The sequence below is a fragment of the Trichomonas vaginalis genome, chromosome VI (assembly GCF_026262505.1).
Source record: "Trichomonas vaginalis G3 chromosome VI, whole genome shotgun sequence".
Classification (NCBI taxonomy): Eukaryota; Parabasalia; order Trichomonadida; family Trichomonadidae; genus Trichomonas; species Trichomonas vaginalis.
In genome coordinates this window covers 6,357,306-6,379,603 of record NC_067208.1, presented here as the reverse complement: position 1 = coordinate 6,379,603, position 22,298 = coordinate 6,357,306, and the positions used below count along the sequence as shown (strand labels likewise).

At 34.2% G+C, this 22,298-nt stretch overlaps 7 protein-coding genes and 3 pseudogenes across 10 annotated transcripts, besides 3 other annotated features; 7 read left to right on the top strand and 3 right to left on the bottom strand.

Moving 5' to 3' along the window:
- Positions 1-13,738: part of a mobile genetic element that runs on past the window's edge.
- On the top strand, positions 797-1,348 carry TVAGG3_0815810 (integrase core domain containing protein family; the record flags this gene model as incomplete). The annotated part of the gene is made up of 1 exon (XM_051247836.1): positions 797-1,348. The coding sequence occupies one exon, from the start codon at positions 797-799 to the stop codon at positions 1,346-1,348; it is 552 nt and encodes a 183-aa protein (XP_051083311.1).
- Positions 3,258-4,081, top strand: TVAGG3_0815800 (annotated as a pseudogene). Its single transcript has one exon. A coding segment is annotated over exon 1 (824 nt).
- Positions 6,673-7,644, top strand: TVAGG3_0815790 (annotated as a pseudogene). The gene has a single exon. A coding segment is annotated over exon 1 (972 nt).
- Positions 8,443-8,937, top strand: TVAGG3_0815780 (organellar and viral DNA polymerase type B; the record flags this gene model as incomplete). The annotated part of the gene is made up of 1 exon (XM_001279094.1): positions 8,443-8,937. The coding sequence occupies one exon, from the start codon at positions 8,443-8,445 to the stop codon at positions 8,935-8,937; it is 495 nt and encodes a 164-aa protein (XP_001279095.1).
- TVAGG3_0815770 (uncharacterized protein) lies at positions 10,503-10,667 on the bottom strand (the record flags this gene model as incomplete). Its single annotated transcript, XM_051247835.1, has 1 exon — positions 10,503-10,667. A coding segment is annotated over one exon (165 nt), but the record flags the coding sequence as incomplete, so codon positions are not given.
- TVAGG3_0815760 (repellent protein 1 family) lies at positions 12,872-13,330 on the top strand (the record flags this gene model as incomplete). Its single annotated transcript, XM_001291565.1, has 1 exon — positions 12,872-13,330. One exon carries the CDS (start codon positions 12,872-12,874, stop codon positions 13,328-13,330), a length of 459 nt encoding a protein of 152 aa, XP_001291566.1.
- Positions 13,739-13,760: 22 nt separating the features above from the next.
- Positions 13,761-14,087, top strand: TVAGG3_0815740 (uncharacterized protein; the record flags this gene model as incomplete). The annotated part of the gene is made up of 1 exon (XM_001291567.1): positions 13,761-14,087. The coding sequence occupies one exon, from the start codon at positions 13,761-13,763 to the stop codon at positions 14,085-14,087; it is 327 nt and encodes a 108-aa protein (XP_001291568.1).
- A 303-nt stretch (positions 14,088-14,390) lies between these two features.
- Positions 14,391-15,637: a mobile genetic element.
- Positions 15,638-16,549: 912 nt separating this feature from the next.
- Positions 16,550-22,298: part of a mobile genetic element that runs on past the window's edge.
- TVAGG3_0815720 (uncharacterized protein) lies at positions 17,167-17,529 on the top strand (the record flags this gene model as incomplete). Its single annotated transcript, XM_001304861.1, has 1 exon — positions 17,167-17,529. One exon carries the CDS (start codon positions 17,167-17,169, stop codon positions 17,527-17,529), a length of 363 nt encoding a protein of 120 aa, XP_001304862.1.
- TVAGG3_0815710 lies at positions 17,797-18,644 on the bottom strand (annotated as a pseudogene). Its single transcript has one exon. A coding segment is annotated over exon 1 (848 nt).
- On the bottom strand, positions 20,591-21,154 carry TVAGG3_0815700 (uncharacterized protein; the record flags this gene model as incomplete). Its single annotated transcript, XM_051247834.1, has 1 exon — positions 20,591-21,154. One exon carries the CDS (start codon positions 21,152-21,154, stop codon positions 20,591-20,593), a length of 564 nt encoding a protein of 187 aa, XP_051083309.1.

The window sequence follows — 22,298 nt, the reverse complement described above, 5'->3', positions numbered from 1 at the left end:
ACGAGACCATCCATTATACAACTCAGAATATAAAGCTGGCAATGACGTTTTATCTCCAGATTATAACCATTCAGCAAAAAAGACTTTTCGACAAACTGAACCAGGAGGAAATCATGTCCATACTTTCACAACAAATCCAACAGGAAGTGGAGCAGACTATATGCCACCTTATATGACGTTTATGCATGGGTTAGAACGGCCTGAAAGTCCTGAGCTCCAAAAGAGCGAACAGCATGAAATTACTAAATTTAACTTTACATAAATGAGCTTGAAAGAAGTATTCGAACAACATCCATGGAGGTCATTTAAGAAGTTCAATGAAGCTGCAAAAAGTTGGGGATTTACTAACAGAGCTGAAGTGAAAAGGTTCTTTGACAAAAATGTTGTACATCAAACAAAAATAAACCCTTACGACTACTTTTTACCAATTTACTCCAACGCTCCTGACGCATACCAATTTGACACTCTCATTCAAAGCAGAAAAGGAGGACATAAACCATTCCTCATCTTCATTAATGTTAACACTCGTAAAGCATATGCATATCCAATGAAAAATAAAGGAACTCGTGAAGTGTTAAGAGTTTTACAAAAGTTTGTAGCAGAACATAACCCAAGTACTTTAACATCAGACCAAGACAGTGCATACCTCAGCAATGAAATCACAGAATTTCTCATTAAGCATAACATAACTCACTACACTACTGAAGACCATAACCATAACATACTCGGCATCATAAACCGCTTCATAAGGACTCTCAGAGATTTAAACCAAGAGCGAGACTTTACCGAAGAAACAATGAAACATTTTCTCGAAGTATATAATTCCTCAACACATTCTACAACAGGACATACACCAAATTCAATGACACAACAACAAGAAGAAAAGTATATACAAAAGAAACGAAGTCAAACACAAAATATCAGAAATTCAACACAATTTACCCTCATTCCTGGTACAAAAGTTCGTGTAGTTCTTGACGACAAACCGTTGACAAAGAAACGTTTAAGGTTAAGTAGAAATTATTATATAGTAGACTCTACGCAAGGTAATGGATATCTTATAAAAGCTGCCGACGACTCTATTGCGTTTTATCCTCGTCATAAATTAGTCGAAAGTAGTAATGGCAAACTTGCTGAAACCATTGACGAAGCAAAGCGAGGAGTGGTTATTGAAATACTTGGCTATAACATAAACGATGACACTTATAAAGTAAGATATGAAGGAGGCGTTGAAGATGTTATACCATCTAAGAACTTGAGAGAATCTAAACCAACTCATCTGGGTCCATTAGAGCGGGAGTACTGGAAAGACAAAAATAAGCCAGAAAGAATAAGAAAATTCTTCTAAACTTTTTCGTTGGATGTAAATCAGACATGAACGAGAACAGTCATGAAATTATTAATGGTACCATTTATTTTAACATAAAGACGCAAAGCGGCGAGGACGAAGTCCATGACCAAAAATAATGTTTAGGGTAGATGGTTAGATCTAACCTCATTTCTACCCTCATTTTTTTGTATTTGACGGGATTAATTCTTGATTTCAGGGATTTTTTGACGAAGTGCAAATCTTCACTTCGTCAAAAATAACAGTTATCTAACCTCATTTCTACCCTCATTTTTTGTATTTGACGGGATTAATTCTTGATTTCAGGGATTTTTTGACGAAGTGCAAATCTTCACTTCGTCAAAAATAACAGTTATCTAATGAAAAATGAAAGTTATTTCTTATTTATCTCATGAAAGTTGTTGGAAAATAAGTCCTGGGAAGAGTATTATAAGGCATTTTGTGAAGAATATAGCAACCGTCTGAATTCCGGCGGTTGCTTTTTATACAAAATTCATGCAGGAATTCCTGATGAAATCAAACAGGTTAGAGGAACGTATGTAGACGCAAGACTTATAAACTATATAGCAATGTGGGCTTCTCCAAAATATTGCATAGCAGTTGGAAAAATTATGGACTCCATAGACAAGAAAGTTCATGAGAAGTTAGATGAAGAAGAACTCGAAGATACAGTAGAGAATGCTAAACCTTTGTTCGAACAAGAAGTTAGAAAAATGCATGAAAAACAATTAGAACACGAACGTGAGATATGTTATGGTTATAAAGATTCTCCATACGAACTAGACCAATGGGAACAAGAAGATTTAAAGAGAGAATTTAGAGAATATGAACTCGCTAAGATAGCATTAGAAACTGCAGAAAAGAAGTTAAAAGTTTGGGGTCGTTTTGTACAAAAATATTGTGAGTAAATGAACCATTTATTTTTGCTGAATTCGTGAGATTCTGAGTAAAATGACATATGGCACGTGTCAAACCGTTGAGTTTTCACAAAATTCCAAAAATAACGTTTACCATGTAAAATGGTTATAAATAATGAGGGTAGAATTCGTGGTAGAAATTAGGTTAGATATACCCATCTACCCTAAAAATTATTTTTGCTGAATTCGTGAGATTCTGAGTAAAATGACATATGGCACGTGTCAAACCGTTGAGTTTTCACACATTTTAAAAATTGCTGCGGAAAGTTCGTCAAAAAAGTGAAGGTTCCGACGGTTTCAAACCGCCATACTTTACATGAAGATAGTTTACAATGTCAACTAAATATCATGTACGATAGAAACGGTTATGTAAGGTTTACATTTTGTAAAGTTTTGTCCTGATTCAAGACAAGTCTTGTATTTTTTCAGAACAAGTCTTGTATTTTTTCAAGACAAATCTTGTCCTGATTCAGAACAAGACTTGCACTTTTTAGTCAGTTTTTCTTGTAAAGTTCTCAAATTTGAGAACAATTGTCCTGATTCAAGACAAGTCTTGTATTTTTTCAGAACAAGTCTTGTATTTTTTCAAGACAAATCTTGTCCTGATTCAAGACAAGTCTTGCACTTTTTCAGGAAATCCTATCGTCCAACTTTACAAATGTCACTTTTCAACATGATTGCATTTTGGTCGGGGGACAACTTTCTCTCATTTTGTCACTTTTTTCTATCGTCGTGTTTTGTCACTTTTCCCTCAGGGTGTGTGTCAGAAAATATCCAAAATCTTTATAGCCTCGTATCTCCTTCAATTCTTGACGGTTTGACATGTATGACACACCATTCAATTCAGAATTATGTGCTGAATCTTATGACCTTCATTTGTTCGTGACTTCTTTTCACATATGTAACCATGAATTTTTAACATTTCTTTAACACAGAAAAATAAAGTTAGTTTTATTTTTATTTATTTTTTTATTTTGTATGTAAAGACAGTAATGTCAACATTAGAGAACACAACAACAGTTATAGTTCATGAAGCCATAAATGAAGAATATGAATACATACAGTATAACAAACAATTGAGACTCATTCGTTCTGTCAAAGATGACATGTACCAAATGCAAAGTATTTTGAATGCTCTTCTTTCTACAAAGCAAGCATATCATTGGTTTGAAAACCAACAGACAAAAGAACTTTTAGAAGAATTTCCTCATATGATTGCTTCCCTCGGAAAACCGAGGGAAGAGATTCCGTACGAAAATCGCAAGAATTTGGCTCCTGGTTTGAAAGGTTATTATGTTCATAGACTTTTAGTAAATGCTGTAGCAATGTGGGCTTCACCTCGTTATGCTTGTTATATTTTCATGATGTTAGATGAACTATATAAAGCGAACGTGGAGAGATGGAAAAGAAACTTCAAGCAAAAGATGAAGTCATTGAATCCAAAGACAAAAGCATACAGAAAAGAATACCACGTTCAGTACCAAAAGGAAAGGAAAAGAGTTATAAGTATATGATATATACTGAAGAGATGGAGAAAGAAGGATAAAGATATGGTTATGTTACATTTAGTCAGAAGAAACAACAAGAGCTTTTATGACTTAGCTAAGATTTACAAATCTGACAGAAATTGGTTCTATCGTGAAAACTTACCGATTTCAATGACACCGAATGAGCAAATAAAGGAAATTGTCAAAATAATCTTCCTCAAACACACTATGACATCAAAGGTTGCACAATACTTACATTCAAAGAAGACTTACCATTACTGAAGGAAAAAATAACAGAATATTTCGATAACTTCAAAGAGGAAGAATAAAAAAATCTAAGCTAATTTTATTTTTTTTATAAAATTTTATCTCATATGAAAGAACATGAATTTAGAATATTCGGAACTCATGACAGAAGAAGAGAACGAACAACATGTAAAAGATTATGCAAAATTTCTGAAGACATACAAAGCTTATGAAAAAGCGTATGAAAAGTTTAACATTGGGGAATTGTTGTAAAATAATCGATATGAAGACTAACCAAAACATTAACTTTTTGACGAAGTGAAGATTTGCACTTTGACAAAATTTAATGAAAAACATTAACTTTTTGACGAAGTGAAGATTTGCACTTTGACAAAATTTAATGAAAAACATTAACTTTTTGACGAAGTGAAGATTTGCACTTTGACAAAATTTAATGAAAAACATTAACGTAAACATTAACGATAAAATTTATTTCCTGGACTGTTGTCAAAATGTCATGTTGTCATCATTTTTTAAAAGAAGTTAATTAACCTGGTAGCACATGGTGACGTGGTGACACCTTCAGTTCTTCAAAAATATATTTTTGCTTAAATAGCTTCAGGGTCTATTTCTTCAACCATTTCACTTCCTTCGTCAATGTCAATAGAAGCTTCTTCAACCTTTGGTAAGAATTTCTGTATAACATCTTTGTTCGTTATTGTCTTCAGAGATGAAGGATAATATTTCACATTTGTTTCACCTTTCTTATATTCTTTCTGTTCGGAAAGATTTAAAGCAATACTGAAGAAGTCAACGTTAGAGTTCTTTATGACAGTATAATGAGTATCTTTGACATTCACGAAGAAACTCTTTTGTTTCAAAACTACTGCTAACTCTTGTGAAGTATAACGTTTGCGGTCAATGACAATAGCTAATGGTCTGACATACTGACCAAACTTAGATTCTTTCACAAACTTCTTGTTAAAGATAACATTAACATTTGAAGCATTATTGAACTCATTCTTGATGGCAGTAGCGAGAGCATTGTATGAAAAGAACTTGCAATCTTGCATGTGTTTCATTAAAATAAAAATATTAAATTATTTTGAAAAATAACTTTAAAAAATCTAATCTAATTTTTTCAAAAAAATATTTTTTTATTTCCTACTAAAGATGTATCGGAAGTTGTCTAAGTTAGAACACTCGGAAATAAAACAACTTCTTACAGAAGCTAACATAGAAGTAGCAAACATTACGCAACAAACAAAAAGCACTCGCTGACTTCATTAAAGACTACAATGGTGCAATAAGTTATGATAGAATTCATGAGTTCATAAAGCCGCAACGCGGCGAGGACGAAGTCCATGCAAGAGCATTTCCTTTAAATGACGTTGCTATTGACTTATATCATAGACGTTCAGTACCTCATGAAGTAAGAAGAGAAATGTTTGACATAACAAATGCAAACGTTGGTGAAACAAGAAGAAGAGACGACACACTGAAACAACAGAGAAGAGAGATGTTTAAAAGTGCTATAGAACAATTTCGCAAAGCTAACGATGTCATTCGTTCCATTGACGACAAACCAAAAGAAGGTGAGAGATGGTTAAAAAAAGATGAAGAGAATAGGAAGAGAAATGTGAAGTCAGGCAATAGACTCATTGACTTTAACATCGAAGCTTTAGATGAACCAAACAGAGACTATTTACACAAACATTTCGGTAAGGTTTTCATGAGACTCTTAGAGAAGATTAAAATAAACTCCCAACAGAGATGGATGGTATGTTATAAACTTGGTGGAAAGTATGAATGTTCTACGTTAAACCTCAATAATATTGGAACATTACTACATCAGCTCTTGAAGGAGAACTTTATATCAGAGATAGAAGCAAATGCTGCAGGTATTGTTGAAATGCACTATGACTTCTTCTTGACAAACATAAAGAATCTTACTGAAATAAAGATGTATGATTTAACAGAATATGAAGGCTTAACGATGTCAGATGTTAAGAAAGGCAAACCAAAAAGAGACCATATAGAGATGAAAGCACACTGACAAAAGACAGAAAAGCCATTTTGAACAGACTTAAACAAACAGGAGAAAACAAGATATAGATGACTTCTGGAATGAAATCCTTGGTGAAAAGAAGTTTTATAAGAAGAGAAGCGGTCAGTTCTGGAAGTATCTTTGCACATTACCTATAAATCTTGAACGCTACCAAATCTTCAATGAATGAACAAAAGAACTGCAACACTTATGACAGAAGATAACTGCTTCGTTTATGCTTGCATTCAGGCTGGAGTAAATGAAGAAACTATTGACCACATGAGAGAAGTCATTCGTGTTAGAGACTTTCCTCAAAGTAAAGTACAAGAAATTTCTGACGCAACAGGTATAGCATTTAATGTTACCATTGGTTATTTGACAACTCAAGATAACAGAATAAACTACATACCAAAAGAATGTGAAACTGTTCGAACTATTGACTTACTTCTTGTTGAAGACCACTACATGCTAAATGAAAGATTACCAATGACAACATATTTCATTCGCAAACTATATAGAAATCTCAAAGCTTGTGGTGGAATGAACATTGAGAAACAGATGAAGATTATACAAAGAGAGAAAAAATATGTAGTTCGTTATGATAGAACAACACCGTTATGGGATGTTATGAAAACATTGTGGGAGTGCAAATATTTCGAACCTATTTCTTATGGAGAACTTTTCACATATACGACTGACTTATATAAACAGAACCTTGCACCATTTAAAGATTTGACATATGCTCCAAAGTATTGTGTACAACTGAAGAAGAAAGCAGAGTCAAAAGAAGTAAATAAAAATAAGTGCAAGTTCATTCCTGAGCACGTTTTCTTTGCTGACTTTGAGTGTAGTACCGATGGCTTTCATAAAGCTTTTAACATATGTTACGACAGTGAAGATGGTTCAGTGAGTGAAAGCATTTGGGGTCAGAACTGTGCAACAGAATTTTTGGAACGACTTCCTGACAAGAGTTTAATATATTTCCATAACCTCAGTTATGATATAAACTTCATCTTAAGACACATGACAGAAGTGAAAGGAACTCCCATCATTAAAGGTTCACGAACAATGCAAATAACTGGCTTATATAAAGGAAGGGCAATTATTATAAAAGACTCTTACAGTGTTATAAATAAGAAGCTTAAACTATTTCCTGCTATGTTTAACTTACAAACAGGACCGAAAGAAGTATTTCCATACAACTACTACAGCAGTGTTTTGTTAGCAAATGACAACAGAACTGGTGTCATTTCTGAAGCATGTAAGTTTATCCGGGATGCAGATACATTCATGAAAAACATAGATTCCATCAAAGGTTGCAGAATAGATGAGAACCACTTCGACTTAGAAAAGTATAGCACATTTTATTGCAAACAAGATGTAAGAATTTTAAGAGAAGGTTTTGTTAAGTTCCGCAATGACATTATTGAAAGAATTTGATTTAAACGTTTATGACTACGTTAGTATTTGTTCTATTGCTAACAAATTGTTTGAGAACAGAGTGTACTTCCCGAATGGAAATTTATATGACCTCTCAAATAAACCAAGAGAATTTATTTCGAGATGCATTCAAGGTGGAAGATGTATGCTGTCAGATAACATGAAACAAAAGAGCGAAAAGAAACTCATTGCTGATTCGACGCTGTTTCATTATATCCATCAGCTATAGCAAGACTTTATACTTTAGAAGGATTCCAAAGTATTGAAGATGAGATGTTAAGCACAGAGTATCTCATGAGACATTTATTCGATGACGACCAAAAGGAACCCATTGGTGAAAAGTTTATGTCTGGCTTCTTTGTTCTCATTAAGATAACAGAGATTGGAATACATAGACACTTTCCTTTAATAGTTTGTGACCCTGAACTAAATCCAGAACTTAACGTTCCCAGAAGTTCAAACACTTGCTGTTTAATGTATGTTGACCATATAACATTACAAGACCTCATAAAATATCAAGGTGTCAAATGTGAAGTGTTGCAAGGATACTATTACGATGGAAACAGAGATATTAGAATAAGAGATGAAGTAAAGAAGTTGTTTGAGTTAAGGTTAAAGTATAAGAAAGAAGGAAATCCTTTGCAAGAAAATATAAAGCTCATTCTGAACAGTATTTATGGCAAAACTATTCTATCTCCTATTGAGTCAAAAATAACCATAGTAATGACAAAGATGCTATAAGATATGCCATCAGAAACTACAACCATATAGTGAAGTTCGAAGGATTGGATGGTTCAGATAAAACTATTTTCAAGCTAACGAAAAGCATTTGCAGACACTTTAACTTCTGTCCACTTGGTGTTAAATATTCTATCAATGTCGAAGAGAATAATGTGTGAAGTATTCTGTACTGCTGAAGATATGGGACTTCAAATATTTTACCAGGACTGTGATAGCATGCATATTTTCAATGAAGACATACCAAAGCTTGCAGCAGAGTTTAAGAAGAGATACGGTAGAGAACTTATTGGTAAAACATTAGGTCAGTTCCATTCTGACTTTGCAGAAATAACACCTGGAAAACAAAGTTTAGCATACAAGTCAATATTTTGTGGAAAGAAGACCTACATAGACTTACTCACTAACGATTTAAATGAAGTTGCATTTCATGCACGTTGCAAAGGTGTCAAACAAGACGTTCTTGCTTTAACAGCAAATGAAATGTTTCCTGAAGCTATACAATGCTATTACAATGAAGATAAGAACATTCACATACCTGTTGGAACATATAACAAAGACTCTGAGTTCAGTTTAATGAAACTTTACAAAGCACTTTATGACGGTCAAGAGATTGGATTTGACTTATGTAAGTCTGCTACACCTGCATTTGAAGAGAAGTTTAACTTCTCAATAACGACTAAAACAAGCTTTATTCGTAAGTTGAAGTTCTGAGGTCATATATTTTTGTCAGCAATGAGGTCATTCGTGATAAAAATAATGAGGTCATATATTTTTGTCATTTATGTATAACCATTGTCTCTCTTAAACTTTGCAATAGACAGCTTTGTTCTTCTTCCTTCTACATCTGTAATGTTTATATAATCTTTGCTATACTGTCTTAAGACATTCATTCGTCTGTATTGAGTTCCCATGAAATAGTAAAAGACATCTTCACTTGGGACATAGTAGTAATTTTCTAGAGTAAATTTAGAGTATTGTATAATTTCAACAGCATCTTCAGGAAGAGTGTCTACAATGTCAAACCAATAGCCATTCGAACCAGAAATATTTCTCATGTTTTGTCTTCTCGACACCCACCTTAAGTTTGAGATATGAAAGTCTCCTCTGTCTCTGTTTATATGGTCTACTTCTCGAAGTCCTTCAGGATTCGGTATAAATTGATTTGCAACAATTTTATGCTTAAAGAGTTTATGTTTGTTTAAATAAACACAAATATAACCATCACCGTTGTCAAACTCACTTACAACTCTTTTGTTACTTATGCGCCTAATTGGATATGGGTACTCTGAAAAGATTTCATAGTCATTGTCATGTTCGAGTGTTTGCCAATGTCCTTCACCTTCCATGCCTTTCACTCAAATAAAAATTTTCAGAAAAAAATAAAACTAGCGTAGATTTTACAATACTGCGATGGTAGAGTTTAAGAGTTGTGCTTCAATGTAGAGACAGTCCTTATGGTCTGGAGGTAAGAACACTGGGCAGTTATGGTCATGAGTGGAGAACATGTCTATCCAAAACTCACGATTGAAGCCAGTTAATTTATAGTATTTAGGGTTAGGAAGTGGTGAAGTTCTTGTATGACCAATGAACTCATTTTCAACTCCCTTACTTAAGTTTGAATATAATATAGCTTGCTTTCTATCCCAAATGCCAGGTGTTACAATCTTTGAAAATTCATTTTTCCTCGGAAGCATTGCATCATAATTGAAAACATTCTTGAAATCATCATTGGTTCAGAGATTTGAAATCTTATACGTAATGGATTTTCTTTCTTTTAGCTACTTCATTGAATGGTGAATATATAACAAACTGACAGTCATGAGTTCCATCTTCATTTTCATTAAATTCATAATGAAAGTCTATAAGTTGTGGCTGACTACCTTCTTCTTTCAGTTGTGCAAGAAACTCACGTAAAGGCTGTAAAGTTTGTACTTCAATGTTGAACTTTTTCTCGAACATCTCATTAAATGAAATCATACATTGCAACAATGTTGTATCGTCTTTAAAGTATTTGTATATGTGAATGTTTTGGGCGCTTAAAGACTGTTCGTCATTTTCTATCTCGACTTGAAGTATAAAGTCAACCTTTCTGAAAGCACGTGTTATATACATAGATGTTATGCCAATGTACTTCTCTTCATTTATGTTCACAATCCAGTCTGTTGGAAACTTAAACGTTACTCTGTTCCCCTTTATTTTGACGTCAGGGTTTTCACTACTGAACGCAACAGTAAAGGTATTTGTCTATACATTTAATTCGGATAAAAATAAACCATTTACTCTTTCTTTGCTTCAGCTTCTTTAGCTTTTGCTTCAGCTTCTTCTCTAGCTTTCTTCGCCAGCAAACGTGGGTTCTTTTGTCTTCCAGCAGCTAATGCAGCAAGTTGTTTTTCACTAAGTTTTCTCTTTGGTCTCTCTGGCTTTTGTTCTTGTTTTTGTTCCTTCAGTTCGGATAAAATTTGCTCACGAATTTCTTTCTTCAATGCTTCAACATCTATGACCCCTTGGGTCTTGTCCGTAGGGCTTGTCTGAGTCATTTGACTGCAGATAAAAAACAAAATTAAAACTTTAACCGATGTAAAATGAGCTTGTCAAAATCAGAGCGAGAGTCTATTATATTAAATGACGCAAGAGGAATACAACATCCTTTCTATTACGTAAGTCAGAGTAAAGATGGTAAAATATACGTAAGAAAAAGAAAGGTTCCATTAGCGAATGCAGAAAGCGACAACATTAAGGTGTATGGCAAGGGTGAAGTCCACGAAGCCCATATAAAACCTTCTGTTCAAACTGAAAAGTCAATAGAACCAGAAGAAAAGAAGCCAGATGTACTTTCAATAACGAACCAAGAGCTTATTGCAAAGTTCGTGAATTTCATTGAAAAACAAACCGAGTCAAAGAACCTGACCCCAGTGAAAGAAGTTGAGACAAAAGAGAATGTACAGTTCATTGAAAATGTCAAGAAACAACTTCCACCACGAATGCCAAGAAGAAGAGTGAGAATAATGAAGTAAATAGATATTTTTATCTGAAGTAAATACATGCAGAACGAACAGCTAAACGAATTTACTCCAGCAGAGCATATTCATCAGATTCGCTCATATTTCGATATCATAGACAATGCAGTTCAAATTGGTGACACTAATAGAAAATATTCTGACGCAAAGATTCCATCACAACCTGGAACTGCTAAAGATAACACATGGGTAACATTCAATCTCTCACCTCCTGGTGAAAATATGTTGGACCTTTACAATACATTCATTACGTATAAAATGGAAGGTCAATTTATTAGATAAAGAAATTGGTTCAGGTTCCAATAAAACAAACCCACCAGGATTTTGGATTGGTTTCGATGACGCTTTCTATGCAGTTGCTGGATATCAAATCCTTGCAAATGGTCGTATCGTATATTCTCAAGACAACGCAAGAGAAGAAGCATATATAACTTCAAACTCACAAACTACCGAACAAATAAAGAAAGTAGATGTTTTTCTCAAAGACTCGACATGAAGATGTATGGAGTCATTCGGGAACATGCAGAACAGGACAAATTGTTAGTGGTCCAATTACAGCAGGAAAATCATTTGATTTTAAGCTTCGTTTAAGAATTCCTGTTAGAAAATTCCTTCCATTAGAAGCTATTCGATTTATTCCAGCTTTTGCAGGAAACATTCAGCTTAAAGTAAAGTTCAGTAGCGACGCCTTACAATGCACATCTATATCTGTAAATGATATCATTGCTTTCAATCCAACTCTTAAAGTTGCATTTGCTTCAGATTCAAATCCACCGACAAATAAATTTGTTCCATGGAATGAACCATTCACTATGATAACGAAGGCAGTAGAAGCTAGTGGAACAGTTACTATTACAACTGTAACCCAGCAACTATTTCGAACAAAGATGGATTTTAATGAATGTTTCATTCATCCAAAGTCATTCTCTTTAGACCCTAACATTTATACAGAACTTGTAGAACATTATACAAACGAGGCTTTATGTTTTCCTGTTAAAGTTATGGATTGGATTCCTATGGACGGTTCATTCTCAAAGAATACAGATAGTTCAAGTGCAACATTTACAGCAGCTTATACGCCTATTAATGTTAAAAGTATTTGGGCACTATTTAGAAAGAAAGACAACTATTATGTTAATTTTGAGAACCCTAAGTTTAAATATCTTCAGCTTTCCATGGGAGCTTATGGAAATATGCCTGCAGAACCTGAAAAATCATATGGACCTGTATTTTATGAAATGGTTGCGAACGCTTGCAATACAAACAATGATATGATTGGATTTAATGAAGATGTTATGAGGTCATTGGTGGATGATGGTAGTGTGGAACATAAATGGGATAGCTATGACAACACACATTTCTTATGTGGTTTTCCAACTGAAGTGGACTTTTGCTTCCAGCAAGGTCAAACATCTACTGCTCCAATAACATACAAATTGTCTGTTAAAGGACCTATTGAACTAGCAACTGAAAACGTACCAAAGCCACTTATTGGATTTATGAGGGATTGTTGCTTTGCCATTCAGGTGCGTGCTAATGGCATCCCCATAATAAGATTAGATGACTATAACTTAGCCGCGGACGACAGTGAGGAATAAAGGATGAACGTTTATTTTTAAAGCTTATAAATGAGTTCTTCATCAAGCTCTCGTGAACCTTCACCATCTATGAAACAAACTTTACCAAACGATTATGGAGCACCTATTGAATATTTCTTACGAGCTGCACAATGGCAAAGAGCAGTCTCACCAAGGTTAGGTGTTCCACCAGCTCCTGTCAAAAATAGCATTTGGTCAAGTCCTTATATAAAATATGGTCTCCCACTAGGTTTGCTAGCTACAGCAGGAGCAGTAATGATGTTGAAAAGAAATAAAGCAAATGTTATAAATAATACTGAAGTAGCTGAAGTTAAACAAACTCCAACACCTTCGCCAAAACCAACGCCTTCACAAGCAAAACCTTCAATGACTCCTGAACCTATGGAAGTACAAACTCCTGTTCAAAAGTCAACTCCTAAACCGACTCCAACATTTAAACCAGAACCTACTCCTCAAATAAATCGTAAAACTCCTGCGTTTCCTTACTGAAAAAATAACGTTATTTTTATTTAATATTAAAATTTTTATTTGATTGAAATGACGACTAAAGTCACTGAAGCAATGAAACAAAAGTTTTTGGTAGAATACATTAAATCAGGAACTATTCCAGAAGGTTTTTACATTCATACTATGAAGGATGGTAGGGTTCAGTTTAGAAAGATAAAGCAACCATTAGATAAAGAAGGAATTTTGAGAAAGATTAAACTTCATGAGGACAACATTGCTGAACTTAAGAAGAAGTTAGAAGAGTTGGAGAAAGGAAGAGAGTTATAAAGCAATGAATTCAACAGGGTGAAAAAAGAGGTGAAAAAACAGGTGAGATCTCACCACTTCACCTAAATTTATTTTTGTGCTATGTTTTCATACGTGTGAGGGTGGTGATATCATTAATTTTTAAGTTTATTTTATTTTTATATAAATGACGAAAACTATTGAGATAACAAACTACAACGGTCATGAGTTAAAGAACTTGTTCTTCGTTCCTCGTGAAAATACATTCTATCAGATACGAGGGAGAAAGGGTAAAGTTAGTTTAAGCATTTATGATAGCAAACATAATGGAAGATATATACAAGCATACGATACAAACGGTAAGCGTGTTTCATTAGCTTTGTCAAAACTTACATACATTAATTATGACAGCGACTTTGACTCAGACGATTGGAGCGACAGCAGCGATACTGAAGAATATGAACTATTGTGTGAAGCACAGCAATGGGAAGAGTTGCAATACTTTTGTAAATGAGAACGTTAGTGTGAACGTTAGTGTGTACGTTAGTGAGAACGTTTATTTTTTTCATGCACGTGCATTGTGTCGCGGGGAGTTGCCATGGGCAATGACCTGCGCACAATATATAACGTACAGAGAGGTGAGATGAGGTGGTTTATGTGATAAATACTTTACGTGGCAGAAATAGTTTAAGGTTATTAGAAATATTGCAATTGTGATGTAAAATATACGTTAGCGGTTTTGCAAAGTGTCAGATTGACATATCTTCGGTAAGATGGCGCGCAGTGCCACCGTACTGAAGATATGTATACTAACTTCGAGGGAATGAAAGGGTAAGAGGTATACATTATGAATATATACCTCTTACCCTTCCATTCCCTCTCTGACAGCGGGAAACTGTTGTAAACGAAAACGATAAAAATGGTTTGACAGAAAAGTGACACTTTACATGGCAAAAAATAGAGCCTTACTTTTGAGATACTTGAGATTGAAACTGAATCTTATGAGGCGGTGATCTTGAATCACTACCTCATAAGGTTCAGTTTCATATAAAATTTGTTGCAATTTGTTATTCTTTTGCAATTATTTCTTATAAGATTTTACATCTTTTAGCGGGGAATGTTTGTTATCATGTATATATTATAAATATCTACACGATAACGAACATTCCTCGCTAAATTGCTGAGAAACTTTGAGGAAATGTCGAACAATTTCCTCAAAGTTTCTCAGATTAATATAGATCACTAGAGTCCCCTAGGCACTGATTCTGGTTCAGTACCTAGGAGGCTCTAGTTCTCTAACGAACTGATAAAATGTTTTTAAATTTTTGGATATTGCTACCTGTGAAGCACTGACTTCAAGTCAGTACCTCACAGGTAGCAATTACATTGAAAGATGGGAGAAACTTTGTCCGAATAGTTTAACATTCGGACAAAGTTTCTCCCATTTGTAGTGGAGATGGAAGGCTTTGAGGTATATTGTATTAATATATACCCCAAAGCCTTCCATCTCCACTTGAAAGTGTCCAAACTTTGGGTTAATAGTTTCCAATTGACCCAAAGTTTTGGAACTTTCTAGAAGGAATTGCAGTGTAAGAGGTACATATTCATACTATGTACCTCTTACCCTCCAATTCCTTCCTTAACATAAACAAATTTGGAGTTAATTGTTTGCAATTAACTCCGGGTTTGTTGACCTCCAAATGAAAATGAAAGGGTAAGAGGTATATAGTGACCCTATATGCCTCTTACCCTTTCATTTTCATTAATTATGGGAGAAACTTTGGCCGAATGTTAAATTATTCGACCAAAGTTTCTCCCATTTTTTGAAGGGATTGGAGGCTATGAGATACTGATGCAATGTCAGTACCTCATGGCCTCCAATTCCATCCTGAAACTGATCAAAGTGGACCTTACATGCATTTGAAATTTGCCATGTAAAGTCCACTTTTTGAGAGAGAGGATTTAACTGCGTCAAATCCTCTTTTTCGTTTACGAGAAAACTTTGTCTGAATGTTAAACTATTCAGACAAAGTTTCCCGCTGTTTGCGAAGGAATTGTTCAATCACATTTATACAACCCAAATCTATACCAATCATACTCTTATTCATACATCATATTTTAAAAACTTTTTTGCAATATGATGTTATTGCAACAATTTTTTTTCTTTTCTACTTCCAATTAGCACCTTAAAAACATTAGACACAATCACTGGCTCATATGCTCCTATTCTGAATCTAACACTATGCAAATTTATACAATTTCTCCACAAATCTTACATTCATTTTAATTTCAACGACCATTATTACCACAAAGAATCTTACCTTCCCCTACAAAATCTAACTATCTATCAATTTAAAAAATGTTACAAAATATTAAATGAATTTTTTTTCTATACGTAATTTAAAGTTCTTAAGGGTGCACCCGTATGTACGTTTATTTGAGAGGAGGAGGATTACCCTCTCAATTTTGAGGGATTCGTTAGTTTATTTTCTCGATGAATATGCAATAAAATTTGATTTTTACCTTATCAATATACTTCATATAATATACACATGTTCATGTAAAAACTTTTTTCCAAAATCCTCAGGAATTAAGGGATTTTTGAATTTTAAGAATTTTTTCGAATTTTTTCGAAAAAAATATTTTCAGAACAGCCTTAACGGCTAAGATTTAGGAACAATGTTAAGTATCAAAAAGAAAGGAGGTCTGATATAGACAACATATATCGTTGAAGGTTGAAAAAATCTCTAATATTTGAGCCCAAAATTTCAAATTTTAATTTTTTGAAAAAAGAGGCCACCCGTATGTACGTTTATTTGAGAGGAGGAGGATTATATTTTTGAAAGGGTGAAACATTATGAATATGTTAATTATATAATAATATGTATTATTATAAAAAAGAAAAAATAAAGCACGTTAAAGTTTTTCTTTCTTGATTTTTTACAAAATCTACTTAGAATTATGCAAAATATGACTAAATAAAAAAAAAAAAAAAGGTAGTGGGGCCTCCAGGCACTTCGTGCCCTCTAGCCCTGAAGATGTTTAGTATAATGAAGTTTTTTTTTTCTTGGGATGGGCTTCCAGGCGCGTTGCGCCCTCTAGCCCATAAAAAATTTTTGAGAGTCGTCGCCGTTGACTTTTTTGTAGAGCACTCAAAATAGTATAACTTTGTCCGGACAAGTAAGGGTCTAACGTCGCTACAGGAAAAGTTACGGGCGTTCCAAGGAAGTATACTTTGAGAGACTCTTTAGAAACTTTAGACGTTTTACATAACCATCCATGCTTTTACTTTACATCCGATAAAAGTGGTTTGGAAACCGTTATGAGATGGTTAGAGGACATACATGACTATGAGTTTAGATATGACAAGATAGAATATGAGAGAGGTCCTATAAACCGGAGAAAGTGTCATAACAAAGAAATTTTATTAGTAAGTAAATGTGGTTTGAAATAGGACTACTTGTTTTAGGTTTTTTCCATTGTGTCATTTATTTATTTGACGTGGCAGAAAAATACAGAGAATATGAAGATGAACCAATGCCTGCAAATGTCCAGTATATGTACTCGTAAGAGATATTTTTATCTAATATTAAATGGACGCACAGAACTTAGCGAATGCACAGCAACCTGGACAACCAAACCCAGAGAATATTCCAAATGAAGTTAGAATACAAACTGCAATGGCAAACTATGGTCAAGTGCCAACAGATGTACAAATGCAAACTGCCATGTCAAATGACGCTGCGTTAGGTTTGCCACCATGGTATGCAAATATGAGATGGAAAGAGTTTTATACAAACCCTGAAGTGGGATATAAACAACTTTATGCAGATGACGCGAACACAGGAGTTGACCCAGAATATGTTTTCTACCAGAGGAGAAACAGAATGTATGAGCTCCAGTTAAAGAATGCTATGGAACTCAACAGGAAACGCAAAAGACTAGGCGGACATTAGATTTTTACATATAGTAAAATGGGTTTCTTCAGTAGTATTGGAAACTTCTTCAGAAGAGTTGGAAGAGGTATATGGAATGGAATAAAAACCGTAGGAAGAGGAATTTGGAACGGAGTCAAAAATATTGGTAAAAGAGTAGGTCAGTTTGTTGGTATTATACCTAAAGACCCTGAACCAGAAGAACAAGCTCCTGTTATACAACAGCCTGAACCTGCACCACAGTCTAGTTGGCAACCAATCCAACACCACAACCGGTATATTAAAAAATTATATTTTTACCGTTCGATAGTAGTTGTATATGAAACTAAGTTCTAAGTAAAACGCATGGTATAATGGAATTATTCTTTTTCTTCCATCTGTAGTAAACCATACTTGAAAGTCTGAAATACTTCCACTTGGTGGTTCGTATAACTTTGTAGGTTTTTCGTAAAAGTCATTTGCCAAGCATAAGAAAGAGTTTTGGGCGCCAGAAAATGAAGCATGAACAATAATAGCAGCTGGGTCGAAAACATTTTCATATGTTCCATTAGGGTTTTCGACTTCATAAAAGTCTGGGTGTACTGGATATGCTGCAGGCTGATTTAACATCCTCATAAATCTATACCATGCCAAGTTGTTATATTTTGTAGAAATATAAACGTTTTCTCCAAGGTCTTCTATTCTATTGATTTTAACAGTTGCATTTTTCCTGTCATAAATATATCGAGATGGTACTCTCCTTCGTCAATGTTATACTGGTTTGCATATTCGATATAGATATTGTTTATTTTTTCTTGAAAAGCTTGAAGAGTTGTTTCTAAGTTTACAAGCAAACTAACTTGTAAAAGTTTTCCCTGTTCAAATTTCTCATACATACGTTTTTCTTTGTTATAGTATCGAACTTCAAAACCGACCGTAAATGGGAAACCATGTATGGCTTCTGAAATGAACTTCATTCTACGAAAGCCAATAGCTTTTGTGACAGATGGGTCTCTTAGCCATCTTAATGGGTAGTCAAAACGATAGCCTTCATGCTTTACGGTCTCTGTCTCAAACTTTTGACCGACATTAGTAAAAAGTTCATCTAATGGTTTAGTTGTAGCAACTCTTGAATTTTCTTTTTCTATTGAAAGCATATTTTATCTAGAATAAAAATGTCAAATGAAACAGCGTCTATGAGAGAAATACAACACAACCGACAACTCATTATGCAAGCTCTAAATAAGAACACAACAAACTTTTCAAACTATTCTAAGATATCTGAGTCATTGAAAGAAGGAAACTTAAAACTGACATTAAACCCAATGACAGATGAGTTTCTATTTCAAGACAATAAGAACCATACTGTCTGTATAAATCCAACAAAAGGAACTTTAAACGAGAAACCTATAAATGAACTTCTTTTGAAAACAGATGTTGACAACAAAGCTGACAAAGAATATGTAGACGATGCAATAGCAAAAGAAGAAGAAAGAGCTAACAATGCTTATGCAACAAAAGAACATACTCATCCTCAACTAGCAGACAAAACATATGTTGACAATAAAATGTCAAGTGAAGTGACGAGAGCTGAAAACGAATATTCTAAAAAGACTCATACACATTCTATATCTGATATTACAAACTTACAAGAAACCTTAAACAGGAAAAGTGCCGTTGGACATACACATACCATTGCAAATATTACAAACTTACAAGAAACATTAGAGACAAAAGCAAATAAGACTCATACACATTCTATATCTGAAATAACAGACTTACAAGAAACCTTAAACAGGAAAAGTGCCGTTGGACATACACATACCATTGCAAATATTACAAACTTACAAGAAACCTTAAACAGGAAAAGTGCCGTTGGACATACACATACCATTGCAAATATTACAAACTTACAAGAAACCTTAAACAGGAAAAGTGCCGTTGGACATACACATACCATTGCAAATATTACAAACTTACAAGAAACCTTAAACAGGAAAAGTGCCGTTGGACATACACATACCATTGCAAATATTACAGACTTAAACGTTAGCCTTGAAAAGAAAGCAGATAAAACATATGTCAATGAAATATACCAAAGTTTGATAGGAACAAAAAATATTGAAACTATTGTTGGTGACTTTTCTGTCAATGAAGAAAATAAATATTTTAGATGGCAGTTTGTACATTCCTTAAAAAATGGTACACGGTATAAACTCATTCCGAAAAATAACAATGAAATGTATGTAAGCTATAAAAAGAATGATGGTACACAAGTTAAAGTTCCATTAGACAACAACTGCTACTTAAACTTATATGGAGACGAACAAAAGAAATATTTAAGAGTTTATGAAATGACAGATATGACATTGCCTGACCCAGCTCCAGCACCATATTATTATGACTATGGAGATGACGTCAGAACACCACATGTAGATGAACAAAAGCTAACATTATATTTAGATTATTATAGATATAAAAGATATAATGCAATAAAAAAACGAGAATAGTATACTATTATGAAGAACAGAAATAAATATTATAGTCAAGATTTTACCTACCCTGAAAACATAAGATTATATTATAAAAAATATTCTGACACAAACCAGAAGAAACCTGAAATAGTTGCACTATATTTTAAGTTCAAAAGAGACAATCCTATAATATCTCATATGTTTGATTTAATGAACCCAGTAGGTTCTATTTATACATCTATGGAAGCAAGAGGTCCTCAAGTAATGTTTGGTGTTGGTGCATGGGAACAAATAGTCGACAGGTTTTTGTATTGTGCAAACTCTTCAAAGGAAACAGGTGGAAGTAAAACGATTTCAGGTGAAAATTTACCTGCACACAGTCACTACATAGATTTAAGTACATCTCAAGCAGGTTGGCATAAGCATAGATATTGGGATTGGTCAGGAATGACAAAAGGTAAAGGATATGATGTTAAAGACGACGTTAAGTTTGCTATAAATTGTTACTGGAGTGACACTCAGGGAGAAGGAAACCATACACATTTCGTTTCAGGATATACGCAAACAACGGGACAAAGTAAAGAATACATGCCACCTTACATGACAGTTTACGCATGGTATAGAATTGCTTAGTCGTCATTTTCAACTTCTTTAGCATATTCGTCAGGAGTTGTCTTATATTTGTTAGGAACTGTCTTTGAAAGTATACCACCTTGAACTTTGACAAGTTTGAAACGAGGTCTGACAATAGTAGTTTTATCTTCTGCTTGCAGTGTGTACATTTTGCCATGTTTGCCTAAAACTTCATAATATTCTCTTGTATACTTTCTTCTATTTTTACGAACACGAATGTGAGTACCTGTCGGGTTCCCATTGTTGTCATAGTCAATAGTATTTTCATATGGGTCGCGTTTAGGTATTTCTATTTTTACTTTGTCACCTTTCTGAAGTTTGAAGCCCGGCATTCTTTCTTGTTTGTCTCTTTTGACTAAATTATTAAATATATAGTCTTTCTCTAAGTCAGGGTTGTTTTTCATTTCTTCGGGGGAGTGGTTTCCCAAACCTTTTTGTTTACGGCTATTGTAAATATTTAAAACTTGTCTCATCTTTGCCATGGAGAAGTGTCTATATTTGTCGTCATATGACATTTCATTTGCTTCACCACCTTGTGGTTGGTTTAAGTCTCTTAACATTTTATACAACCGTCAATGACACCAAGAGCAGAATGGTTTTGGTCGACAATGAAATATTGGTTTACATTTTTTGAACGCAGATAGTTTTTTACATCATCTGATTTGAAAGAACTTTCACAGTCAGATGTCAGTTTTGTTGGATGGTATTTGTCAACGAATATTGTCAAAGCAGTTTTCACATCTAAAATATTTTTGGACTGTAATGGTATGGCTTCACAGTATCTTGTGTTTTGACCGACAAATATTAGCCAGTATGGTGGTTCATCTGTTCTAACTCTCGGAATGTTTTCCAAGATATCCATAAACCAAGCATTTGGTGTTGAACTAAAGATTTTTACCATGAGTGCTTTCTTTGTCGCTTTAGAAACATAGGGGTCCTTGTTTGGATTCGTCATTTTTTAACCCATAAGAAATGGGTTTATTTGGCGCATTAGCAGGAGTTGCATCCAGATTTTTGCCCGCAGTGGGAACAATAGCTAGAGGTGTATTTGGAGTTGGAAGGAAGATTTTGAGTACATTAGGTATACTTAAAGAGAAAGCACAACCTATTATACAAACTGTACAGAAAGGTTGGGATGTAGCACGAGATGCAACAAATCTTATTCCAAATCCTGAAACAAGAGGAAAAGTTCAAGGATGGATGGACAATGTAGGAAGACAAGCAGGAAACTACTATAACAAAGCAAATGACTACTATAACCAAGCAGGACACTATATGGACCAAGGTGAAAGATTCTTTAACAGAGGATATAACCATGCACAACAATGGGTAAACAATAACCAACCTCAACCGCCTCAAACGTGGGGAATGTAAAGTTTTTTACTGAGATGAAATGAACAATACAGCATTGAGACAAATGGGTTCAAGATGGATTTGTCGGCTTCCAGCAGTTACACAACGTGTTTGTCAAGTTCTTCCTATACCTCAGGAAGTTTTAGACCGACTTAAAAAACAACAACAACCAGTTGAAAACAAACCAAACTAAAATTTTTTACTGAGATGAAATGACCGAAGAAGTTGAAACGGTAGATTTGACACCACAAACAAAAAGTTCAGAACCATTGTCAAAACCTGTCAAAGAACTTACAGATGAAGAGAAAAATTCAATAATAGAAAGTGCCAGGTCTGGAAATACAAACCCTA